Source organism: Thalia democratica, chromosome 9 (assembly GCF_965202585.1).
Source record: "Thalia democratica chromosome 9, ktThaDemo2.hap1.1, whole genome shotgun sequence".
Taxonomy (NCBI): Eukaryota; Metazoa; Chordata; class Thaliacea; order Salpida; family Salpidae; genus Thalia; species Thalia democratica.
Window position 1 is genome coordinate 5,286,080 of NC_139173.1, and position 13,356 is coordinate 5,299,435.

The 13,356-nt window shown below is 25.9% G+C and overlaps 1 protein-coding gene across 1 annotated transcript; it reads left to right on the forward strand.

Moving 5' to 3' along the window:
• Nucleotides 1-6,336: 6,336 nt before the first annotated feature.
• On the forward strand, nt 6,337-13,034 carry LOC145844353 (solute carrier organic anion transporter family member 1A4-like). The gene is made up of 11 exons (XM_082951748.1): nt 6,337-6,627; nt 8,601-8,734; nt 8,968-9,079; nt 9,407-9,491; nt 9,883-9,981; nt 10,174-10,404; nt 10,553-10,723; nt 11,348-11,508; nt 12,019-12,152; nt 12,524-12,588; nt 12,913-13,034. Exons 1-11 carry the CDS (start codon nt 6,337-6,339, stop codon nt 13,032-13,034), a joined length of 1,605 nt encoding a protein of 534 aa, XP_082807874.1.
• Nucleotides 13,035-13,356: the final 322 nt, after the last annotated feature.

A 13,356-nucleotide genomic window follows, 5' to 3' on the forward strand; every position in this document is an offset into this window, starting at 1 on the left:
TAGAAACTGTTTTTCATTACTTTATGAGAACATTTATAAGTACTTAATATGTAAAATGCTCTATCACTTCGACTTAATCTATATTTTTCATTTATTAGATTGTGGCCTCGATAGAAGTTTACTTATTTTCATACAATGAAACTAATTCTAGTTACTTTAAGTTTATTTTAAAGACAAACAAAAACACCTATCGATTTATTTTAAAAAGAAATACGCAAAAAGGTTGTTTTATCGTTTAAATAAAACTTTTTTTTATCAAAGTATTACATTTTGTTTCGAAAAAAATCTTCTATACATGACAAATTATTGGTAATGTATTTTCTATTCTTACATTCGAACATTAACTATTTTTTGTTACTGTAAGTTTAATTTTATTCTAGAAAAAGTTAGAAACTTTAATAGCAATCTCTTTTAAGACAAAATATTTAGTAGCGTGCCTATATTTTGGCAACAGTACTTAAGGTTTTTGATTTATTTGTTAATTTGCAATACTGAAACTATTTTACATTGCATATAGCTGTTATAAGCATCTTTAAAAAGCTAAAACGATTTAAGAGTTCTGTTTATAAAAACAAGTTTCAACAGAATTTTAGAGCGGTTACATAAAAAACTAAATAAAACATTTAGAAAATATAGTTATTTAAGTTGAAGTATATGTTTAAAACCAATAAAATTATAAATTTTGTGAATTCAATACTCAAAATTTTGTCAGAACAACAGTTAATTAAAACTTTTTAATCGAATATGGACTAGTTCTCCAACTAAGCTTAAATGTTAAACTTACAAAATTAAGTTAAAAGTTTTTTTTTGAGGTTACAAACGTGAAACTAATGTTTTCAATGTTGTGATAACATTTACTATTTGTTTGGATATATTGTTTGGAGTGGTTAATTATTGTCTGTTAATCTTTAAAAACTAATGCAAATGTATCTGACCTTCTAAAACAAGTATTAAAATCTTTTGTTAAATTTGTTATAGTTTTTTAAATATTAAAACCTATTAAAAAAGTGTTTTTATTTTTTTGAAACATTATTTCGCTAACATATATGAATCATTGAAAACAAGAAAAGTAAAAACAAGTTTTTTTTGTGATGAAAATAAAGTTTTTATTGTATCTAAACATAGTATCTGATTCTTTTTCGAATATTTTAATTTGATTTTTATAAGTTTCTAAAAAGTTTACGATTTTTAAATTGTTTTACGTACATAATATATGTATACTAAAAATCAAATAGAAAAATAGTCTAGTTTTACTATTCATGCGAAGTTCAATTTATTAAATACTAATGAAATAATATCTTTGATCAACCATTTAAAATGCTAAACTAAATAGACATTAAAAAATAATAATAATAAATTGTGAGTCTAAACACTGATATTTTTTTAAACTTCATTAATATTTGCAAATTACTGAAAAAAAAACAACTTTATCAAAATCTTGTGGTTAATAAAATAATTTATTTTAGCATTGTACTTGAATAACTTTTAAACTTTTACTTATGTTATTTACGCAAAAGGTAAGTAAACTTTCGTTACATTTATACTTTTGACAAATTGCAAACTAAATTGTTATCAGTTGGACTTTAAAACATCTGTGGTAGTTGCTCCTCGTAAATCTTTTCATTCAATTTAAATTTAGCACAAAAGCATTAAACTCTACAGGTGCAATTCAAAGACAACCCTTCTCGTAAACTTTAGCTAACTTACTTTTAATACGTAACATTTAACCTATAACTAAGATTATATACAACTTTGAAGAAAAAGCATATGTTTGTTTTTAATTGGTAAAATTTACTCAAAATTGTTAATTATTCAACAGTTAATTAAGTATCGAGAAACCGTTTCAGAATTTTTGATGTAAAATAGTAATTATTTATTTCTTTCATAAAACTAAAGTAGCTATTAACCTATAGTTTTAAATATGATTATAAATACTTTAAACTTATTAATACAACACTCATACGATAGTAGTCATTATATAAAAAAAAAAAAACAGTGTTATTATATAAATAGCAAAAAACTAATTTAATGATTTTCAGACAATCAAAGTTTGAGAAACGTCGTTCTTAGCAATTAGTTGTAGAAAATCGTAATAAACGGTAAGAACTTGCTTTTAAGTAAGATATTTATTAGTTGTGTTTATTTCAGTAATTTGCCTAAGCTTCGATAGATACTTAAGGTATATATTACTTTATGTAAAACTATTGTTTAGAAGCATATAATTTTTGGGAACGGGTTTAAATTGCACGAAGAGAAAATTGCACGAGGTTACTAAATTGCACGAGGAAACATAATTGCACGAAGACGATTTTGCACCAAGGGTCAATTTTGCACGAGTTAAATTCTTGCACGACAGTAAAAAAATACAGAAAAAAAAGTTACTGACTGAGGGTAAAGGTAAGAGGTAATAGTGATAGTAAAAATAAAAAAAATAGTTAATAAAAACTATATTAAAAAGATGAAAAAAAAAGCTACCGACCGACGGTAAGGGTTAAGAGTAACAGTGATAGTAAAAAGAAAAAAAAAAAAACTTACACAAAAAAAAAAACTTAACCCGTGCAAAAATGTCTCCGAGCAAAGTTGTCTGCTCGTTCAAAAGTGTCTTAGTGCAAAAGTGACGCTTATTGCAAAAGTATCTTCGTGCAATTTTGTCCCTTCGTGCAACTTCGTACGCTCGTGCAATATAGACAGCTACCCTATATATCTATATGTACAATATTGTAAGTTATGTGCAAAACACTTTTCTGGTATTGTGAAAAAATTTGACAAAAGTCAAAACTAGTTTTATTTGCAAATAATGAAAAATCATAGTTTATGTAAGATACAAAGTGTTAATTAATTTTTTCGAACGTAAGAATAAAAACTTTAAAAATTTTTAACTTAAAATAATTTAAAAAATTCATATAAACTATCGTGTTTAAAATAAAACAATTATTATTAAAAAATTCGTTTTTTGTATAAAAAACAGTTTACTTTAAGAATAATTGCAGAGTAAACTAATTAATGTACTTATTTGTTCAAAATTACATCTTAAAATATTTTTTTCTTAACTTTTATAAACAGTAAAAAAACGTTTTATATGTTATTGTAAACAGCTTTGTTATTGTTTTCTAATTTAATGTCAATAGTGACCAATACTTCAGACAAAAACAACTACTTAAACATTGTTTTCTGATTTAACTTATTTGTTATGAAAAGGCTTTGGTTTATACAAAGCTTTCTAAGTAGAGATAAATAACTACCTACAGTTTTCTCTCAAAACTCTATATACTATTTCAAACTTAATTTGATACAGGTACTGTTGTAATCAAGCTGATATATTTGTTTTGAAAAGTTGTTAAACGAAGCGATGATTTGAGTTGACCTTCTCATCAAAAACTTGCAGAAGCATTCAACTCGAACGAAGTTCTTCTAAAATGCCGCCAAAAACATAATCTGATTTGCAATGAACTTTTTATAAGCGACGAGCATTAATCTAATTTGAAAGAACGTTGAATTTTTTGAAGAGCGAATAAACTGAAGAATCGTTTTTTGATGTGCTTCATTGATTATTTATTTTACAACCTCTTGAGTTTCTGTCATATAAAATACGTAGCTAGGTATTTTGTTTCGATAATATAATTTTTAATGGATCACATAAAAGAGTTTATTGAGTTATAAGACTATTAAGACATCTTAAAACGTAATTTATAATTTCAGTATATTTTACATAAAGTTCTGAAAACGTGATTTATTGAGCTTTTTATATTTTATACTTAGTTATAGCTAAACTACTTTTAAAAATAAATAATATTTTAAAATTAAACTTTTTAAGTCAAGCATAATTTTTCAATTACTGTTTGGGTTTAAAATATGAAACTAATGATGTTTGATAATATATTGAATATATTATTATATAATTATAATAATATTTAAATTAGTCGTATTAAATAGTTGTTTGACTTTTAATTTTAAATTTTAATAGTTAATAAGCTTAATGTACTGCTATAGAAACTTTAAAACCTTCATTTTAATAGCGCTACTTTTGTATATACTTTTGAAAAAGCTGTATAAAAATATGTTACTAATCAATCAACTTGTAACAAAGCTTTGAAAGTTAATATTAAGATTTTTAAGCAAAACTGAAAAGTTGTTTTATAGCACTTGGTTTGTTTCTGAAATATAGAGTAATTTTAACACACTCCTTTATTTTGATATGAAATGAAAAGAATATTCATTTTATTTTTTCTTAAACTAAAATTTTAAGTTTATTAAGGAGTCAGAACCAACTATAACATTTTGGCTCTGACAAGCTTTATGGTTTGTTTTTGGCTACAGTTTGTCTTTACTTTCACGTTTTTATACTGATTCTTTTGACTGATCTTAAAATTCGCCTTACGAGATTCAGAATCTGCATGCTTACTGAACCGTGACAACAAATTACAATTCTTATGTTACCAAATAATTGAGTTGTAATGACTAATGAGTAAATTCGTTGACTCCAACTTAATGCTCGATTAACCGCAATGCCACGATTATTATCCGAACCAAGCCGTTTGTAATCTGCCGTGGAAATTTGATGCGCAAGAAAAAAAAAAAGAGAGTTCAGAAAAAATGAGGTTTTATGTTTTGCTTTTTTTTTCGTTTTTAGTATATATTGTCACTTGGTTCTTTGCATTCAATTTAGAAGAAGCTAGATAGTTGATTTGAAATTTTATAGTTTTACATTAGGTAATAATTTATATTTTCTGGTAAAGTAGAAACACTTAAACAATAATTTTATTATTAAGTTATATACTTAAAAATGCAACAAAGTTTTTTTTTAATATTACCGATTTTTTTAAAATTTATTTTATATACATGTTCGAATATGTATCTAACTAAAGAGTAAACAATTATAATTACGAAAAATGAAAGTAAAGAATAAGAATGAGTAGGTGTTTATTAATATTTATTTTTTGAAGTTTGAGATGCCTTGTGCTATTTAATTTTTAAAACTATTGTTTTAGTTTTTTTAATTTTTTGTTACTTTTTTTGAAAGACAATATGACATATGAGGCATTCTGTTTAAAATTATAAAGAAAAGTTTTGATTTTAATCGTTTCTTTTACTAGCATTAGAAATTCATGGTTTAGAATCAAAAAAATAACAAATTTATGTTGAACTTTACAATGTTTTAAATTATAACTATATTAAACTATATAAAAAAATTTTTTAACTTACTTTTATAAAAAAAGCAGCAAAAAGTTACAAACTCTGTTGTTTTTTAAAAAATATTAAGAAATAGTGTAAATAATGATTAAAATGCGTTTGAACACTTTAAAAAACATGTTAAACTAGTTAATAAAGTCTTTTAAAAAGTAATTAGTGTGTTAGAAAAGGTTGTTTAATTTTTTTATAAAGTTTTGCTCCATAACTTGTTAGTCGAGAGGTTTAATAAAATTAAGTTGTAATATTTGAACAAAACCTGTACTTACTTTATTATAATTTATTGCTTAAAACTACTTTTTGTACAAAAAAAAAGAGCTTTATTATTTTCAACAAAATTAAAAACCTAAAAAAAATTTAGACGCGTCTAAAAAGTAAAATATCCCGATCAACAAATTAATGTTTCAAACTAACTTAGTGACAATTTTTTAGCTAAATGCTACGGACAAGTAATTTTTTTGAGTTAAATGCATAAACTGTACAAAGAACTAATGTTTTTTCAAAAATAAAACAAGGAAATGTATTTTGTAGAAAAATCTGCGTGTCAGAAGTTAGTATTTTAAAGTAAATTCTATAGAAACTGTGAGAAAAGTGTCTTTTTTTAAACTTATTGAAAACCCGTAAAAAAAGGCTTAATATATTTTTTGTTGAAAATTTTTCCTGTCAACAAACCTTACAAGGCTAATCCACGTATTAATCTCCTTGCAACAAACTTCGCTTTATATACTTCGCATTGTTCTGCATTCATTGCATTCAGTTTTGAATCGTAAACAAATAATTTGATGCATGAGAGCTGCATTCAACAGTTCTCAGTAAAATTTCCCACCGTTTTGTGGGTTTTCTTTGAAAACCGTTAAACGTGAATTGTGTTTAATCAAACTTTCTGTTTTCAGAAAAAACAAAATATTTTTTATCATTTATCAAAAACTATTTTAAAAGTTTAGTAGACTATAATAAAAAGTTTATCGGAGTGTTTTTTTTTTCGGCTGTTAGATTTAGGCATACTAAATTATAGCTAAGTCTTGTCTAAGTTTAAGCAGTATACAAAATAACTTTAATCTTTTATATATATATGTACGTATACTTGTTCGAGAAACAAAAAACTTTCCCAGCACAACTAAACTTTTTTATTGTCTAATCTCTGTTAAAATGGAAAATTCACGTTTCGACCAACCGCAGAGCCGGAAATCACATCTGGACCAATCGGAAGGCCCAAAGGTGCAAATAAAACGTTTCAGCAAATCAAAGTCGAGATTTCAAATAAAGTCCTTGCTGGCTTTCTCATTGGTCGCCGGCATATCGATGTTCTGCCAATCAGCGCTGTCCATGTACAACAAGTCGACTATGACGTCACTGGAGAGGCAGTTCGGAATAAGCAGCAGTTCAACCGGATTGATCGCAAGCTCGTTCAATATCGGAAATTTGCTGTTGACGTTGCCTGTTAGTTTGTTTATCTTATAAATAATATTTTAGTAATTATCATAAAACAGTAACTATTTAATTGTTATCAAAGTTCAGAAATTTTCTGCAAAATTAATCCAATAATATTTGCTTTAATCAATATTTTTTTGTCTCGTGCTTCAATAACTTTTAATTTTGCCTGTTAGTTTGTTTACTTTTGTAAACTATTAAAACGACATAAACAATAATAGTAACTATTGTAAAACTATATTTGCATTATTCGCGTTCAACATCTGAAATTTGCTGCTCACCTTGCCTATTTTTTAGTACTTATTTTAATTTAAACTATTTAAAACTTAATCTGTTTGTTAAACACTTTCTTTAATTCTATCAATTATCTTTTCAAGATAATTTGATAAAGTTTAATAATATCACTTTAACTGTTGGTTTGCATTTATTTTACTTTCAATAACTGTATTTTTAAGATATGTTTTACTTCATATTTCAATATAAAAAATTTCATCTGGAAATTTATTTTTGACGCTATTTTTTTTGTACGACTTTAGTTTAATTAAGTTTAAGTTGTTTATATTTAAGACATTGTTATGTCACCGAAAGTTAGTTTAAATTAGTTTAAATTGGCTTAATTGTAAGTTTGTAAACTTTAATTTTTTCTTAGTTTAGTTAATAATTTATTATTGAATGTTTTTCTACGTTTGACTTTAAGTGATAGTTTCAATAACCTCTGTTTAATTTACTTAAATTAATCTTTTTTTATTTGTAACTTATCTATCACAGAAAACATTTTGTTAATTTCCTGACGTCACATGTTGACTTCCATTGAAATATAACCTGTTTGTTAAATAAACGTGCTGATTGTTTTTATGTGTTAAGAAAAAATTATTTGCTTGACTTTATTGAAGTTAATTGAACCTAGGAAACGTTGAAGTGTCTTGTTTGCGTTAGATGTGAAACATAACACTTCTTAAACAAAAAATGATGAACTGCTGAAATGTAAATATCAACTTGTATGCATAAAAAGCGTCTTTATATATTGTAAAAATGTTTTAAGGACCAATTAAAAACTACTAATTTCCAGTAATAATTTATAAAAGATTTTGTAAAGCAGATTTTTTTCCAATTATTATTTCTAAGAGGATTTGACTTAAGTAATTTTTAACTAAATCAAAAATTTTCTAATACTATACAAGTTTTGATAATTTTATGTTACCTTTAAACAATTTAATAAAAACATTACTAAACATTTTTTACAGTTTTTGTGAAATTTGAGAAAAATGATTGTATTCTGATAATAGAAAATTCACAATTTTTTAACTGGTATAATAAAAACTGAAAAAAAGATTGTTTCGTATTATCTGTAAAACTTTTAGGCACATTTCAAAAGAATCATATTTCAACAAAAGGCGTAAAAACTAGATTACTTTAAACATTGTTAGTCGGTTTTTATTTGTTGTTTAAACAGGTTAAAGCTATACAAAAAGTAAAACTTAACTACTAAACTATACTGTACTATTTTGTAAAAAATCTATAAATAAATACTTATATCCTTTCAAAAAAAAAATGTTGCATAAGCACTTTTAATGATTTTAATTTTTTACAAAGTTTGATTATAGTAATAAAAGCATGATGAATGTAATTTGCATATAGTAAAAAAAACTATAAAAAAAATAATTCTATTGCCGTTCGATGCACGTCAAAAAAGCATAGCGTTAAGATTTACAACGAACTAAGTTTTTCTAAAATGTGTATTCTTTTTAGAGTGTTATGTAAAAACGTTGTTATTGAAAAGGTTTTTTTTATTTAATTTAAAAGAAAATTGTTCATTATGATTTGATTTAAATTTATAAATTGTTATGTCGCAATTAAAGCTAAATTAAACTTGCAACTTCATGTTCATAGTATACTGTAAATATGATTCTTTATTTGCTCAAACCATTTATCAAGTGTTATACTTTCAAATGCGTGTTATGTTATAAATTTTTCATTTCTAGGTAGCTTCGATATCCTGCAACAATCATCGACCGAGAATTATGGCTTTTGGAATATTTGTCACCGCAGTTGGCGGGTTTATCAACTACCTTCCACATGTATTAATATCTGGAAAAAACTTCAGCATTCAAAACAAGTATGAAGGCAAATTTTATAGATTAAGTAACTTCTAAAAAACAATTTTATACTTGGCTTGAAGGTTTTATACTTGGCTCTATTTAAAAAAGAGTTTAAATTAAACACATAAAAAATCAATAAAATTTTTGCTAAAAGTTTAACTTGGTTGTTGTTTGAAGTCAAGTGTGAGCTAAGTTAAGGATTTGTTATAGTCAGACAAACACTTGTATTTATAATTTTTTATATTTCAAGTAAAAGTTCGTTGTTAAATGAGACCAATGCAACTGTTTTGGAATCGGAAACTCGTGGAGATATAAAAAATTACTTTCTTGTGTTTATCATAATATTGGGTGAAATATTACAGGTTCAAAATTAACTTTTATGTATTTTATTTAAAAACAATTGTTCAAAAGAAACAAAATTTTCAAAATGGAGCATAAATAAAAAATAACATTTTACAGCTTAAATAAACTTTAAACGTGTAAAACAAACTAATTTAATTTTTTTTGAAAAAACAAAGTTTAATTAGTATTTTATTATGAGTAAGATATTTTAAAGCTTTCAAGTTTTAACGAGATTTGAAAGGAAACTAGTGCTTATGAAAACAAACATAATTTAGCATACGTTCATTGTTTATCTTAGCAATCAAAATACTTTTAATGTTAATTAATTAAATAAAATGTTAATGAAGGGTGCAGGCAGTTCTTTTCTCCTACCACTTTCAACTTCTTATATTGACGACTTCGCTTCCGTCCGGGACGCTCCTATTTATATTGGTTAGTTGAATGTTTGTTATTAATTTGTAATCAGATTAAATAACAACATTTTGTCTAATTTGCTTTTTAATTATGGTAGCTTTGAGAGGATACTATTGTTTCGATGGTTTCTCAATTATGAAATCAGATTTAAATTTAAAACTATAAAAAATCTAGTTTGAAAATTTTTGGCTTATGTAAAACTTCTAGTATATCTTATTATATTTCTAATGTTTTTTATATTGTTCTAATTTAATTAGCGAAAAAAGAGAGTGTTTTATTAAACTACAACATTACATAGGATAATTGTTGTTTGTCCTTACAACTAATAAAAACCTTATGTAAGTATAACCTTTAGTTGTTAAATAAAGTTTCGTGTCGGAGTTTTTATTGTGAGTGAATTTATTTCCAGGAATCTCATTGGTTGTTCAGAACCTCGGACAGGGTGTCGGCTTTCTGATTGGTTCGTGGACTTCCAGTAAACACGTCAACTTTGATGTTATCACGCAAGGTACATAGCATTTTTGAATACACTTGAAAAAATAAAAATAATGTTAAAAGTGTCTACCTTATATATTTATACTATCTAAACAAAATTTGTGACAGGCTGCTAAATTCCAAAAAAATATTTTATTTTTGAGTCTTTTTGTCTTAAAGTTTTTTATTATTGAGTTTATTTTAAAAAAAGATTTTGTTTTAAAAGAGTCAGTACTGACTCCTCAAGACACATCCATGTGGATCGGGGCTTGGTGGCTTGGGTTCCTCATCCTATCCCCTTGTCTCCTAGTAACCGCCTTCCCACTGTTGTTCTTCCCCACAAAAATCCCCAACATTGAGAATGTTGTTGCAGAGGAGAAATGTCAACCGTTCATCGACTACCAGGTCCAAGAATCGTCTGAAGCGTCGTCGGAAAATAATTTGGATGAAAAAGAAGGTTTTTGTTTAAAATAAAATCAATTTCATTTTTATGTCTTAAAAATAAAGTTATGCAAATTATTTTTAGAATAATTCAGGATTATGATTAATTAAAAAATGTCGAAATTTGTGAAGATAATTTTCTAAAACTAAAAACACCAATTCAGGTCGAAACCTGATTTCAACAGTGAAGAGCCTGCTAATGAACAAGGTGTACATTTTACTGGTGTTCGCTTACACGGGTATCATGTTCACCGTAGCAACGCTGACGTCATTCATGCCCAAGTACCTTGAAGTCGTGTTCTCAGTAACCGCCCAATTCTCAAACCTGCTGTTTGGTCAGTTTATATAACATTATGTAACAAACATTATATTTTTCTATTGAAAGCACTAGCTTTAGTGTAATTTGTTCCTTCAAAGTTACAATGGACGAAAACTTTGAGTTTCAGCTCAGTTTAAATAAATTATTTTTCATAGGATGTCTGTAACATTTATATTTTGCTCTTTAAATAAAAAATTGTATTTTAAGTAACTATACAAAGCATTGGCCATACACTTTTTAGCTTAAAAGTTTATATAGATATATATTAAAGTTGTTTTAACAATAAATTTTTAAAGAGCTTCACAATTAAGGAGCCTTTATACAATTATGACAAAAGTTAAATTGTTAAAAAGTTTTTTACTTAACAATTGTTTCACGCTTGTGCGATGATCACAAGTAGAGTAAACAAACTAATAAGTTGCAACGGACAAACATTTTATATAGTTTTAGATAAGTAATTAGTTGATTAGGTGATTGGTAGCTAATTGAATTTTAGTATTATTCAGCAAGATAAATTATAATTAACGTAAATACAATTACAATTATTATCTATTAAATACAATCTATATAGATATAAACAGCTTTATTAAATTTACCAACATTGTGTGCATATTAAGGTATCGATATCAAATTTTTACAGGTGTTTGTCTTGTGGTAGTTACAGCGTTGGGGCTTTTATTGGGGGCGTTCGTTTTGAGGCTGAACAAAAGTTGTGTATCCAAGATATTGTTCTACGCTGCCATGGCCTGCTTGGTGTCTATTGTTCCTATTTCCTCCTCTTTGTTCTTCACGTGTGATCAAGTTTGTTAGATTAAAATTTTTGATTAGTAGTTGAAAACTCTTTAACGTCAGTAAAAGTAGTAAAAGTTACACGTATTTAAAACTTTTTAGATTTATTTGTAAACTTTTTTGTGAACTTAAAAGGATTTATTTTTAAATCATAACTCTTTAAGTTAAATATTTGCTTTAAATATCCATCAGACTAGAGTGTACGTTGATAATAAAGTCATTTTATGCGTTCTAGCTATAAGTAAGACAAAATTCTAATATTTTTTACATCTTTATCTAAGCCAAATTTTAGATTGTGATGTAGAAACGTGAAAGTAGGGCTAAACTTAAAAAGTATTTTTTATTATTTTTCAACAAACTTAGATTAACTTTTTAAACAATAGAATAAAAAGCTGTGGTTAAAACGTAAAGTTCGTTTTAGTTTGATTGTAGTTACGGTAAAATCAATACAATTTCTATAGAGTAAAGCACAAACTTTATTAGGTTTCACGCAATACAGTAAGTTATGTAACGATTTTTCAGCAGGAAGTTCAAAGTGATTCGGTTTCTTCTGCTGATGCCTGCAGTTACGACCTGGCAATGTTTCTGCTGCTTGTTTGCACTGGAGCATTCATCGCTTCCAGCCTGGTCACTGTCATCTACACTGCTATACTTAGGTTTAAAATTTTAAGAAACTGCTTGTGTGAAAATAGTTGATTTTGACGATTAACATATCATGGTCTATTAAGAATTTATTTTTAAACAAAGGTTTTTGCTTATCAAAAATAGAGATTTAGCGACTTGTATAAGTAAAATACTTTGTTTTTGTTGTAACACATACTCTTTATGAGTTGTCTATTAAAAATAAGTTACTTCTACTGACAAGATTAAAAGTGGTTTCATGATTATAACTAATAAGTGTTTTAACAACAACAAATTCATATGATTTATGTACTAAGACAGACAATTGATTACTTTAAAGATTTTTTTTAAATTTAAGAAACACTAACAAAGCAGTTTCATAAATTAGTTGTATAATTTTTATCAGAGTGGTCCAATCTAGCGACAAAGTGGCTGGTCTGAGTATTTTGTTTCTCATCGTGCGTGGACTTGGTTAGTCACTTTTGCCGTAGATCAAATAAAAGTAAAGTTTCTTGATTTTAATTTGAAATACTAGAGTAAATTTTTACAATCATAGCTAATAAAGTAGTTATGATTTTAACTCTTAAGTTAACTTAAAAGCAACAAACTTTATACTGAAACTTTAACTTTATCATATAAATTTATTGACTGTTTCAATAAGCATATGAATTTTTTTTCTCTAAATATATTTCTTAATTAAAAAACTTTTCAAAAAACTACCATCTACAAAAAACTTATAAGATTTAGTGCTACTTACACATACTTATTTATTCAATTGTAATTGAATTACAAAAGGTATGATACCGGCACCAATAATGAGCGGATTAGTGATCGACATGACCTGTAAAAACTGGGTGCAAGACGAAAAATCATCGAACAGCATGTGCGCTCAATACAAACTTAATGAACTCAGGTAATATGTAGTTAGTATTGACTAATATAATACTATTGAAGCATAAAAAAAACCTTTTTCTTTATAACACAATTTTCTATGTTTTTAACTAAAGCTAAATATACTAACACTTTAAAATAATTTAACTAGCATTTGTTAGTTTAAAAACTTTTTATTCTCCCGCTCCCTTTTCGAACTAAGTATAACTTGAATTATTTTTTTATAATTATAAAGTTATTTAAATTATTTAGTAATACACGTTTTGTAAACAGTTGAAAAGTTCAAAAAAAGTTTTTCTTAAAAAAAAGAACTTTAGCGGAAACTTTTCAATTATGATTTATAGATTT

Bases quoted from the DNA above. Each gene is read 5' to 3' on its own strand.
- LOC145844353 (XM_082951748.1), top strand. From the start codon at position 6,337: ATGGAAAATTCACGTTTCGACCAACCGCAGAGCCGGAAATCACATCTG. The intron at 9,982-10,173 runs GTACATAGCATT...TTGTTTTAAAAG, and splicing joins CTTTGATGTTATCACGCAAG to AGTCAGTACTGACTCCTCAA. The intron at 10,405-10,552 runs GTTTTTGTTTAA...ACACCAATTCAG, and splicing joins TAATTTGGATGAAAAAGAAG to GTCGAAACCTGATTTCAACA.